The sequence below is a fragment of the Xyrauchen texanus genome, chromosome 10 (genome assembly GCF_025860055.1).
Source record: "Xyrauchen texanus isolate HMW12.3.18 chromosome 10, RBS_HiC_50CHRs, whole genome shotgun sequence".
In the NCBI taxonomy this organism is placed as follows: domain Eukaryota; kingdom Metazoa; phylum Chordata; class Actinopteri; order Cypriniformes; family Catostomidae; genus Xyrauchen; species Xyrauchen texanus.
The window spans coordinates 18678839-18692133 of NC_068285.1; the positions used below are offsets into that span (position 1 = coordinate 18678839).

Consider the following 13295-nt stretch of genomic DNA (forward strand, 5'->3'; position numbering starts at 1 on the left):
ATATATATATATATATATATATATATATATATATATATCTACAGTACTTCCACTAAAAACAGAAGTACACTGTAGCCATTTGTTTGAAGTTTTATCAGGTATTTCCCTCTTATGATATATTATCAAAATTAATCAAAATTAATCATATTTCAAGTTTTGGAGTAATTCACCAATGATGATCAATAAACTTATATTATCTCTGACAGACTCATTCTGCAATGCGCCATACACATTCTATTAATAATATAAAACCATTTCTGCATAATTTTTTATTAAAAACACATGTTTGTCCTCATGACAAAGGGATTACTTAACTGTTTTTTAGCCTATATTTGTGATAAACTTACATCACATGAGCCAGTCCCCATCTATATGTGAAATTACACTTGTCATAAAACAAATGAAGACCAGATGAACCAGATGAAGTGACAGATGAACAGAGGCAGAAATATATGGCTTTATAATAGATTTACTAGAGCAAAGTTTTGAGCGCATTTTGAGCGAGAGCAGGGAGATATCATAGAGCATGGTATACCTGAGAGCGCATGTCCAGTTTTCTGCAAGAGTGAAGGAAAACAGCCTGCAAGCACAACAAATTGCGCTTGCACAACCTGGATGGATGAACATGGATGTGCTCTCACATGGTATTCACAACATTTAACAGTATTATAACGGACTATTAAATTGGACTATGGTCCATTAAGCCAATCATTTTCATTTATCTTCACAATACATTTTTATTTTATTTATGTATCATTTGATTTTAAATGGTGAATTTATAATCAATCTCCATGCCTCCCCTGACATTCTCTAGCACCCCTTTCGGGAGGCACGTATCCCCATTTGAAAACAGTGGGTGCAACCTGTTTATTAATTAATTTTTAAGTGACCTAGAAATTACAATTATGTAATTATTTACTCACTCTCATGTGTCATGGAACACAAAAGGAGAAGAAGAAGAATCTTTATGCAGCTTTTTTATTTATTTATTTTCCATCCAATGGCATTTCATAGTGTATACAGCTGTAAACATTTTAAAAGGACCATCAAAGTTGTTCTTATAGCTTGTGCATTATATTCCAAGTCCTCTGATTACTTTGTGTGAGGAACAGCAAATAAGTCATTATTCACTGAAAATCTGGCCCTGCCTGGAAGCTCTGAAATCTCAATCATGATTACGTTCATATAGGGGGGAAGATTTTCCATAATTAGCTAACTTAATTTCAGTCTGTTTCTTACCACAAAGCTTTTGTATGGCTGCAGAAGTAAAAAAATATATATACATATATAGCACACAAGTCGTATGGACTAATGGTGCTTTTTTGGAGGTTTTTATTTTTTTGCTAGACAGTCATGGTCACTATGTACTGGCCTTGTATGGAACAGAGCTGCATGTGGATTCTTCAAACAGTCTCCCTTTGCATTAAAAAACAGCTTTATAGCTTTGGAACAACATGGAGATGAATAAAATATATATATATATATTCCTGGGTGAACTATATGCTTAAATATTAAAAAAATATATATTTTTATAAAAAAAACGATTGAATTAATTTAGATGTTACCACCACAAGCCTATTTATAGGTTTCCTGACAAAACATTTTTACAGCATTTTAAAGCATATTCAAATCTGAAATAAAAAAGGCCAGGAAAGCAAGAAAGTGCAACACATGTAGGTATACATTATGTGTGTGAATTATTTGTTGTCTGCGTGGGTATTGAGCGGTGTGAGTGTGTGGCAGGGCATTTATATGTGTGCTCTTTTGTGTGTGTGTGTGTGTGTGTGTGTGTGTGTGTGTGTGTGTGTGTGTGTGTATTTCTACTTTCTCTACCAGTAGCCATTACTGGAGGCCTCTGGGAGAATTCCTTGTGATTGCTCACAGCTGGTGAAGTCTTTGTCAAATCTCTCATTTCCTCATGGAAAAGCCTCACCATTATGGAGAAGAAAAAGCCAAGGAAATAATAACCCTATCTAGAACAAGTGTGCTGGAGATGTTTCATTCAATATAGAACAAAGGTGGAGAGGAGAATAAGCACAAGAGAGGTGCTGAATGAGAGAGAAGGGGTGAGGTATAGAAAGGAGTTCACAGTAAGATTTGCATTCAAATCTTTATGGATGGTCTAACATGGGAGATTAAAGAACTCAGCAAATTATAAAACCCTTAAAAAGTACAGTGGCTGTACTAAAATGACAGACAGACAGACAGACAGACAGACAGACAGACAGACAGACAGACAGACAGAGAGCTAGATAGATAGATAGATAGATAGATAGATAGATAGATAGATAGATAGATAGATAGATAGATAGATAGATAGATAGATAGATAGATAGATAGATAGATAGATAGATAGATAGATAGATAGATAGATAGACTCATTTAACACACTTCTAAAGCCTGAGAAATGTGGTAGCCTATATGAAAATGAAAACTAGTACCATCAGAACTCGTAAATGCATAGACATCATTTTAGCAGCATGGCATTATTTCTATTTGCATTTCCTTTCACAAATAGCCCCATGCACTATGATGTTGGGGACTGGGTCCCCTTCATCCTGCCAGACCTTTCATGGGTCTTGGTTATTTAAGTTCATTGTCAAATCCTATTTGGCCTCATATCTGTCACAGTGATTGCACTCTGGAAATGATAAACAGCGGTTTGTGATCAGAGTTTGTGCGATTATTTCATGAAAAGTTCCAATCTACCAATAGCAGCTGTGGATCAATTGGGTCTAATAGAGCAGACGCGATAACAATGTTGGTGATCCGTGAAATATCATAAATTGTGTCAAATCCCGAGTTTATCCTGATGCACCGATCCCGATGGAACCTTTTTCAGAAACATGATGTTTCAACCCCACAAAGAACAGTATTGGACCATTTTTAGCTCAGTTTGAGCGAAGCGACCATAGACAGCAGTTTTTTTCTCCACTGCCTAAAGAATTCTGAAGTACCCAAGCAGAGGGTTTGTTTGTAAACAGTAATTAATCTATTAAAACAGGAAGTATGGGTGGGACATTTTGAGGGCTTTATGTCCTTAATGTCCTAATACATGTCACTGCCTGTCAGAAACATTATTTGCTACTTGCCATTTTAGTCTGTGGAAGGTGGTATTAAGAAGGGATATTATCATCTAGTAAGAATTTTATTGAGCAGAAATTTGTGTGTGTGACTACAGACAAGATGAGTCAGTCGTTAATATTTTTTGTCTGTTTTCCTGGAAGAGACCGACTGCATTTGTTAAGTGTGTATATCTGCTAAAAGTTTATTTTACTCTTAGGAGTACGCTAGAGTTAAGATGGTGTTAAATCTAACACACATGGTCTAAAAGCCTCATAACTCCAATTCTGGTTTCATGGGGTCTTTGAAAGCTCGATAGTGTTGCAGAGTTTTTCAACAACAGAATGTGTACAACAAAATTATTTTTATCTCACCACTCTTTTTGTAGAACATTATCTCCTCCTTGAGCTCGCTTCGTTCCTCGAGCGCAGAGTCCACATGAAGAATAATGTGCTCGATGGTCTCCGGCCCGTACAGAAACTTGCATGCGCAGCTCTGCTGCATGACCTCGGTGCGAACAAATCCCGTGAGCTCACAGAAGCCATCCGAGCAGTACACGATCGGGAAGCCTTTGGACACTTGTGCATTGGCCAGGATGAAGTTGCTGTCTGTTCCAAACACACACATCACATCAGGTAAAAACATTAGCCTACTAATGTTGATTATGACCTCTGTCCTGCCATTCTCAATTCAATGTTAATCAGATGCTCACATCAGAGTTTAGTGTGATATTTTCCCAGAAGCCATGTTGGCACAGATTCTTACATTCCCTGTGAGAGACATCAGGGGACAAATCAGGTGCAAAGATGTCAAAGTCACCTTTGATGTTCAAATACTTTCTCCTATACCAGCTTAATTTGTAGAGACAACTACAAGTAAGCCATTTATAGGCTGATTTACCCAAAATGTATTAGCACTGTAGCTCTGAGACACTATCAAAACATTGGTCTGTCTGTTTTAGCATCACAGCCAGCCCGGCAGAACCTGAGGCTGTCAAAACATTCTGCCTTCCTTTTTTGTGTTCAGAACAACATGAAGGTGAGTAAATGACTGCATAAATGTCATTTTTGTTTCAACTAACCCTTTAAGGATATGAGACCAATTGCTGCATGAATATCTTGAATCAGAACCTGTGCACTCCAGATTTGTACCCTGTACACATTTGTACTCTTTGAGATTGGAAAACATTCAAGTGGAACTAGAGCTCATACTGTTTGGTCAAGCCATATGAGCACAAGCAACTGAACTGACAGTTCAGAATTTTTGTATGCATAAAACTGATGCTGATTAGACAAGACTGCTGTAATATTCTCTCCGGCCAAAAAAAGCCTTGGGTAGACCACAAATAATTCAAAATGCAGAGATTGCACAAACAGAGATTAATGTCAGCATATATTGTCAGTTCAACACCTATTTAAGATTTATTTAGAAGTTTCTTGTATATTGTCATTCAAAATCTTTATTTGATTTATGTCTAAATATCTAACATGCTTCTGTGTGTTTTGACATCATTTTGGTCCTCTGACAAAATGTTTCTTGTTGTTCCGAGAGGAACATCAAAGACCTAAGGATTATCATTTAGCGATTAACCTATTTAGCTTAGCCATTACATAATTATCTTTCTTACCTTTAAAATACAATTTTATTTGTAACTATTTACTCTACTATTTGAATTCAGTTAGATGCATTTTTGTGTCTTATTTGAATTCTAATACTTTATACAGTTACATTTCTTATTAGCGATGGTGCTTTCTGTTTTTAAACTGCTGTAAATAAATAATTTGATAGATTTTAATTGTAATGCTTAGTTTTAAAGAAATAGTTCACCTATACATTCAAATTCTTTATAATTTAGGACTTTCTTTTCACTGTGGGATGCAAAAGGTAATGTTAGAATGTAAGCTTCAGTCACCATTAAAATTCATTTATATCATTAATTTTAATTTATTTATTTTGTCCACAAATATGACATTGCATGACATGTCTTAGATAGAAGCTTCAACATCCCTTTGTGTCGTCAGGCCGTTGCTTATTTGTGAGTTCACTACATAAGCAATTACCTGCCTGGATAATTTTTTTGTATTTGTTTTGATGTTTTACTCTGTCATTGTGCCAAATCAGATTAATAGCATCCACGCATCGTAAATGAATACACCAGCACTGCCTTGTAAGTGTTTCTCAAAGGACAGCTCATGAGCCTCATCCCTAATCCCCAAGAAGAATGTGTTGTTAAACGCTGGCATTTACGAAAACCATTCACATGGAGTGAAGTCAGACATTTGGTGCTGAACGACTATAGCAAGTCTTTTCAGCTTACATAAGCAAAAGTAAAGTTGTGCTCTCATTTATAACACTGTGTTTGTTGGGAGGGGTCAGACCCAGAGAGAGATAAGATGAGGGATATTGAGAGAGAAATAAAATTTAAGAGGGAAAGACTGAAAAGGTTGGGGAAAGAAAGAGAGAGAGAACAAAGAAAAGAAAGGGGGCTAAAGAGGATAAAAATAAGTGTGGTTGTTACAGGCACAATTTGGACAACCCAGAGGAAGTATCTCTCTCCATCTCTGTCTGTCTATATATCTGATAGATAGACTGCCTGTAGACAGACAGACAGATATGGATGGATGGATGGATGGATGGAGTAGATAGATGATCATCCATTGTGCAAAAAACGTAATTCCGATCAGTTAGAAAAGACATAGCAGTCCGCGTCAGAACAATCTGAAGGTGTGTGCAGAGTTTGGTGGATGTTTATGTCTAAATACATAACTAGCATGCTTCTGGGTTATTTATGGCGTCCTTTTATGGTCTTCTGACACCATGTTCCTTATTTGTTTTGTTTTTTTTTGCCTATTGCATAACAAAATTCCATCAAATAGAATTGACAAATCTTAAAATTCAATATATTAAGGTTTTATTAATTTTATTTTGTTAAATATTTCTCAGTTTAATTGGATGGAAGTATGTTATGGAATTTAAATGCATAAATCTTAAAATTAGGCTCAAATATTTTTTTAAGTGCATAATAATATGTTTAAATAGAATGGCAGTATGTTGGTTTGGTCAAGCCAACTTAACAAATACTATAATAGGTTCTAAATTTGCAAAAATTGCTGGCCTAAAAGAGCAAGTGACAGTTCTGTCAACTGGCCTGAAACGCTCTCATACGTGCCCCGGGTCATAAGGCCATTCTTAAAGGGATAATTCATCCCAAAATTTAAATTCTCTCATCATTTACTCACCCTCATGAGATTCCAGGTGTGTATGACTTCCTTTCTTCACCAGAACATATTTGAAGAAAACTAGAAAAATATCTTAGCTTAGTAGGTGCTTAAAATGCAAGTGAATTGAGATTTCTCAATTGAAGCTCCAAAAATTACAGACAATCAGGATAAACAGGAATGCTGTACAGTAGCTCGATTGGTTTTGGTTTAGATCTGTATTGATCTGTTTATTTACTTACAATGATGCATTTGTGTGCTTAACCTGGATGTCTCAACCGAGTGGAGAATGAGAGATTATGCACCAGAATACGTCACACAAGAGACCATGTTACCGGAAGCATTTGAGTATAGTTAAAAAGCACTTAAATATTGAATTTTTTTCACCAAAAGTGATCGTATCACTTTAGAAGACATTAATTTAACCACTGGAGTCCAATGCATGATGTTCATGCTAACTGTCTGTGATTTTTGGAGCTTCAAAAGTTAAATCTCCATTCACTTATATTTTAAGGACCTACTGAGCAGAGATATTTTTATATTTTTCTTTAAATGTGTTCTGGCGAAGAAATAAATTCATACACACCTGGGATAACATGAGGGTGAGAAAATAATGAGAACATTTTCATTTTTGGGTGAACTATCCCTTTAATGTTGACCCCTTATGTTTGTATTATCTGAATGTGTGTACATTTTGTTTGCATTTGTATCTCTTTCATGCAAAATATATCATGTCCTTTTTATAGTCACATGTTCTCATGTGTGCAATTTTACAAAACAAGCTCACAGGCAATAATATATATCATCATCTCTCATTGTACCAGACTACATGTGGTTTTCTCTGTCAGTTTACACTTAATTGGACAGACTGAGAATCAATGCTGTAAAAACACTGCTGAGGATGTGTGTGTGTGTGTGTGTGTGTGTGTGTGTGTGTGTGTGTGTGTGTGTGTGTGTGTGTGTGTGTGTGTGTGTGTGTGTGTGTGTGTGTGTGTGTGCGTGTGTGTGTGTGTGTATGTGTGTGTGTGTATGTGTGAGCGTGTATTTATCACTTTGTGGGGACCAAATGTCCCCATAAGGATAGTAAAACCCGAAATTTTTGACCTTGTGGGGACATTATGTCGGTCCCCATGAGGAAAACAGCTTATAAATCATACTAAATTGTGTTTTTTGAAAATGTAAAAATGCAGAATGTTTTCTGTGAGGGTTAGGTTTAGGGGTAGGGTTAGGTTTAGGGGATAGAATATAAAGTTTGTACAGTATAAAAATCATTATGTCTATGGAAAGTCCCCATAAAACATGGAAACACAACATGTGTGTGTGTGTGTGTGTGTGTGTGTGTGTGTGTGTGTGTGTGTGTGTGTGTGTGTGTGTGTGTGTGTGTGTGTGTGTGTGTGAGCAGCAACTGCATTCCAACTGTAAGCCCAGAAAAAACAGGCAGAGAGATGAATAGGAAAAAGGGGTGAGGCAGGAGAGAGAGGGGGAAATGTCCACATTTCTCATCTGCCCCAGATTGTTGTATAACCCCCCGCGCACACACACACACACACACACACACACACACTTCCTCTCTCTGTCCCCCTCTTGTGAGCCTATATATATGTCCCAAACAGGAACACCTGAGAGCTATTTCAGCATGATTAGTGAAGAGAGGAAGAACGCAAGGAAAGAGGGATGAAGAGAAAGAACTGATTGAGAGGTTTGGGGGAGGGAGTGGAACTGATGCTGGAATCTTTTATTTAAATTCTGTCTTGCATTTGAAGCCTCTTTATGCATGAGACAGGCATTTGGGGGTTGAGCGAGGGATGTTTGTGTGTAAAAGGAAAGAGAACATGACAAATAACCCTGTGTGAGGGTGTGAACTTTGTGTAATGTTATTTATCTATTAGAATCTCAAGCTTAATTCAGAACAGCATACTGTGATGAGGAGGAGGGCATGGCTGGGCCATGAGGGTGCACAGCTGGCGCTGAATCAGATGATCAATGGAAGAGCGAGATAGAGGGGAGCCAGAGACAGCAGTTCAAGAGAGAGGGATTTACGCGGTCACGTGGAAACAAACGTGTGTTTGTTTATGTTTGTTTTATTGAGTTTGAAATTGAAATTTATGTTGATTGTTCAGCCGGTTCCCACCTCCTCCTTGCCCAGCCAACCCGTTAAATTGGTGCCGAAACCCGGGAAGTAGGAGGGATGCACTGTCATGGAGTCCTCGGCAATGCCAGCCACCCAGAGCCAGAGGAACCGCTGCCGTCCACTGAGAAGGGGAGGAGCAGCCACGTGCATCTCTCTCTCTCTCTCGAACTGGCATCTCCGTCCCCCCTTAATCTCACTCTCCTGCTGATCATCTGATTCAGCGCTGGCCATGCACCCTAACAGCCCAGCCACGCCCTCCTCCTCATCACACTTTTTATCACGTTGCATGTGCGTGTTTGTTTATGTTTGTTTTATGTTAAGTTTCTCATTAAATTTGATGTTGACTGTTCAGCCAGTTCCCACCTTCTCCTTGCCCACCTTTACCTGTTATACATACACTTACAATTTCTGCAGAATTTATAGTGTGTATAGCATGCAAATTATGTAAATGCATGCAGTACACCTGCTACATTTGACAAAATGTGCACATACAACCAGAGCAATGTTGAAAATATCACAGAGTCATAGTAACTTAAGAATTACTTAAAGTTGTCTCAGCACATTAAACTGGGATTTGAGGAAGTATTTTGACTGATAAAATTACACACTTCACGTTTGAGAGATTTTACAGTTAAAATACAGTTAAAATTTACAGTTTTTAAGTTAATAACTGGAAGCCTCTCGCTGCATTAAGCAACTTGATGAAGTCATGTGATATCAACTATACTACTTAGCCTACTACTATTACATTTTTTTTAATCATTGAATATTGCAAAACTGTTTTACACACTTTTTTTAATAAATATTAAGTAGGCTGTATCCAGTCTGATCACAGACCCAGAAAAGGACCCATCCTTCAAACTCTGACATGCTTATTATTATGTATGCTTTTGCCATGGCCTTGATTTTATGGGATCGAGGGTGTGACTATCCTCTTGTTCTGAATACTATTCCTTCACACAATCCTTGAAAGAGAGTTATGTATAATGTATCATGTATAATGTCTTCTGTTGACATCTGCGAACAGATGCAAGCACTGAGAGAGCTGAAAATACTTGATTTCTCCTTTATTGACATCAAGGAATGTAGTTTTAGATAATAGACAGCTAAAACGGCTTTTCTAAATACTCAAGGCTAATGAGCTCTACATGCAAGATGGAACTGACAAGAAACTGAGCACACTAATTTAAATCCATCTGCTTGTGGTGCTAAAATTGTTTAACCCTTTGTTACATGTTTCAGCAATAAACAAACCACCATTTCAGTTTTTTTCAAACAATCTAAAATCCATATACCTTATTTAATCATGTCTATATTTTCATCATGCCAATCATGCTAATGTTTTGGATACATCATTTCTTTTGTCAGTCTCAACAGGGTGACTCAGATTTAGTTTCAGTTCATGTTTTCTGCTGGAACACACAAACTATTCTCAGAATATCAATAAGACAAAGGACAACATGATCTGCAAAAGAAGATGGTAAGGTCAGAAAGTCTAGACTGCCGTTATTCTGGAATGCCATTCTCACAGTCTCTGGAACAGTGAGTACGAGTTCCATCTGTATTCTTGTCTGATCCATGTGAATAACCCTCTGAATCCACAGAGAGCCCCTCATGACTGTATGCTTCTTTGCTACTGAAATGGTGTCCTGTTTCAATCGCATTATTACCATGCGAAATCTAGACCTGCATAAACCCACTTTTTCAGCTCTGCTGAAATTATTACATTACAAACTTTAAAATTCAGACACAGGTTCAGGACTGTGTACTTTATTCTGCGTTCTTTAATAAACCACTCGTCCCATGAAACATTGTGAATTAAATAAATCAGAAATGCTGGTATAATATAAAACTAATGACTTACAATCATTGATTATATGTAGGCCTATAAAAATATATATATTTTACGTTTATTGAAAAATATTCAAACAAACATATATTTAAGTAGTTTGAGAGTGTGGGAAGACAGAATCAAAAAGTCATTTCCAGTACAATTGTGTAATTCTTCCCTGGGAACTTAGCAATTGTATACATATTTCACACTGATTTCAGGCTTCTAACTGTTACGTTCCTGTGTTGTCTGCCCTCTGTTCTTTGTTTCACTATCACGTTTATTCCACGTTTTCTTGTTGTCCGCTCCGTGTTTTCCGTTTCACCCGTCACCGATCCCGTTCCTTGTCACGTTTTCCCTGTTGTCCGCCCTGAGTCTCACTGTCCTTGTGAAAAACTACACTTCCCACAATTCCCAGATCTTCTCACTGCCATCACTGTGTCATTGTTTGCACCTGTTTGTCGTTTGTGATCCTCCTGTGTCTGTGTATATAAACCCTGTGTGTTTTCCACTCCTTGTCGATTGTTGTATGGTTATATGTCGTGAATGGTTTCCTGGCATGCCTTTGCCCTTGTTCCTGCCCTTCGTGTTCTGTTCTCCCAGCCGTGTGTTCTTTTGTGTTTAAGTTAGTTTTTCCCATTGTGGACTTTTCTTTGTGTTCTCTTATTTGTTATTTATATAATAAAGCCCGCATTTGGATCCACACTCCCGTCTGCCTTCTACTTCCACTACCCAGCATAACAGAACGATCGACCCACAATGGATCCAGCGGTGCAACAGGCAAACTTCAGACTCCTCTGCCTGAAACAAGAGGACTGTCCTGTGGAGGACCACATCCGCGACTTCCTCGAGCTGGCGAGTGTCGTGGACTTCCCAGACTCCTCCCTGGTGGCTTTCTTCAGGGGCAATCTGAACAGTTCGCTTAAGGAGCGGTTGCCACCGGCGACACGCGGCTGGACTCTCCTGGAATTCGTGGAGGAGACTTTGCTGGTCTGCGGCTCGTCACTCACTGTGGGCGTTGTTGAGGAAGACCCTGCCTCTCCTCCCGCAGTGGTGACCCTCCAGTCTTCCATGGCTCGTCCTTTCGCGCCTGCCCCACCTGCCAGCAAGCCAACCTCCACGCCTGCCTTAGTCCACAAACCAGCGTCGCCAGTTTGGTCCGCTCCAGAGCCGGTGTGCTCAGCTTCCTCTGCTCCTGCGCCAGCGCGCTCAACCTCGTCAGCCCGAAGGAGGAGGAGGAGGAGGGGAGAAGCTTCTGCTTGCTACTCCACGCCTGCCACGGCCAGCGAGCCAGAGCCCACGCCTGCCACGGCCAGCGAGCCAGAGCCCACGCCTGCCACGGCCAGCGAGCCAGAGCCCACGCCTGCCACGGCCAGCGAGCCAGAGCCCACGCCTGCCACGGCCAGCGAGCCAGAGCCCACGCCTGCCACGGCCAGCGAGCCAGAGCCCTCGCCTGCCCCGGTCTGCGAGCCAGGGCCCTCGTCAGCTACGGTCAGCGAGCCAGAGCCCTCGCCTGCCCCGGTCTGCGAGCCAGAGCCCTCGTCAGCTACGGTCACCCAGCCAGTACCTGTCGCCTCAGAGGTCCCTGAGCCAGCGCCTGTAGCCTCGACCGTCCCTGAGCCAGCGCCTGTAGCCTCGACCGTCCCTGAGCCAGCGCCTGTAGCCTCGACCGTCCCTGAGCCAGCGCCTGTAGCCTCGACCGTCCCTGAGCCAGCGCCTGTAGCCTCGACCGTCCCTGAGCCAGCGCCTGTAGCCTCGACCGTCCCTGAGCCAGCGCCTGTAGCCTCGACCGTCCCTGAGCCAGCACCAGTGGCCTCGACCGTCCAAGAGCCATCGCCAGTAGCCAGGACCGTCCAAGAGCCAGCGCCAGTGGTCGTGCCCGTCCTAGAGCCAGCGCCTCTCGAGCCTTCCAGGGCTCCTCCTCCCGAGTCTTCCAGGGCTCCGCCTCCCAAGTCTCAAGTCTCTCGAGTCTTCTAGGGCTCCTCCTCCCGAGCTTCCCAGAGCTCCGCCTTCCGAGTTTCCCGAGCTTTCCAGAGCTCCGCCTTCCGAGTTACCCGAGCTTTCCAGAGCTCCGCCTTCCGAGTTACCCGAGCTTTCCAGAGCTCCGCCTTCCGAGTTACCCGAGCTTTCCAGAGCTCCGCCTTCCGAGTTACCCGAGCTTTCCAGAGCTCCGCCTTCCGAGTTACCCGAGCTTTCCAGAGCTCCGCCTTCCGGGCTTTCCAGAGCCCCGCCTTCCGAGCTTCCCGAGCTTTCCAGAGCTCCGCCTCCCGAGCTTTCCAGAGCTCCGCCTCCTGAGCCTCCTAGGGCTCTGCCCCTCAAGTCTCTCGAGCCTTCCAGGGCTCCGCCCCTCAAGCCTCTCGAGCCTTCCAGGGCTCCGCCCCTCAAGCCTCTCGAGCCTTCCAGGGCTCCGCCTCTCAAGCTTCCCGAGCTTTCCAGAGCTGCTCCTCTCGAGCTTTCCAGAGCTGCTCCTCTCGAGCTTTCCAGAGCTCCTCTCAAGCCTCTCGGGCCACCCAGGGCTCCGCCCCTCAAGTCACTCGAGCCTTCCAGGGCTCTGCCTCTCGAGCCACTCGAGCCTCCCAGGGCTCTGCCTCTCAAGCCTCTCGAGCCTTCTAGGGCTCCGCCTCTCGAGCCTCTCAAGCCTTCCAGGGCTCCGCCCCACAAGCCTCTCCAGCCTTCCAGGGCTCCGCCCCTCAAGTCACTCGAGCCTTCCAGGGCTCCGCCCCACAAGCCTCTCGAGCCTTCCAGGGCTCCGCCTCTCAAGCCTCTCGAGCCTTCCAGGGCTCCGCCTCTCAAGCCTCTCAAGCCTTCCACGGCCCTTCTCCCCGAGCCTCCTACGGCTCCGCCTCCGGAGCGTCCTGCGGCTCTTCTCCCCGAGCCTTCTACGCCTCTTCTCCCAGAAACTCCGGGCCTCCTACGGCTCCGTCTCCCGAGCCTTTCACGGCTCCGCCTCCCGAGCCTCCTATGGCTCTGCTCCCAGAGACTCCAGAGCCTTCTAGGGCCACGCCTCTGAAACCTCCTACGGCACCGCCTCCCTTGGCTCCACCTCCAGAGC

At 42.3% G+C, this 13295-nt stretch overlaps 1 protein-coding gene across 1 annotated transcript in view; it reads right to left on the bottom strand.

The window, feature by feature from the left end:
* LOC127650851 (potassium voltage-gated channel subfamily H member 8-like) overlaps window positions 1–13295 on the bottom strand; it is a 54770-nt gene that overhangs the window by 36844 nt on the left and 4631 nt on the right. The window contains exon 2 of the mRNA XM_052136486.1: window positions 3438–3671. Within this exon, the coding sequence (XP_051992446.1) occupies window positions 3438–3671 (234 nt within the window). The remainder of the gene's footprint in view (window positions 1–3437; window positions 3672–13295) is intronic.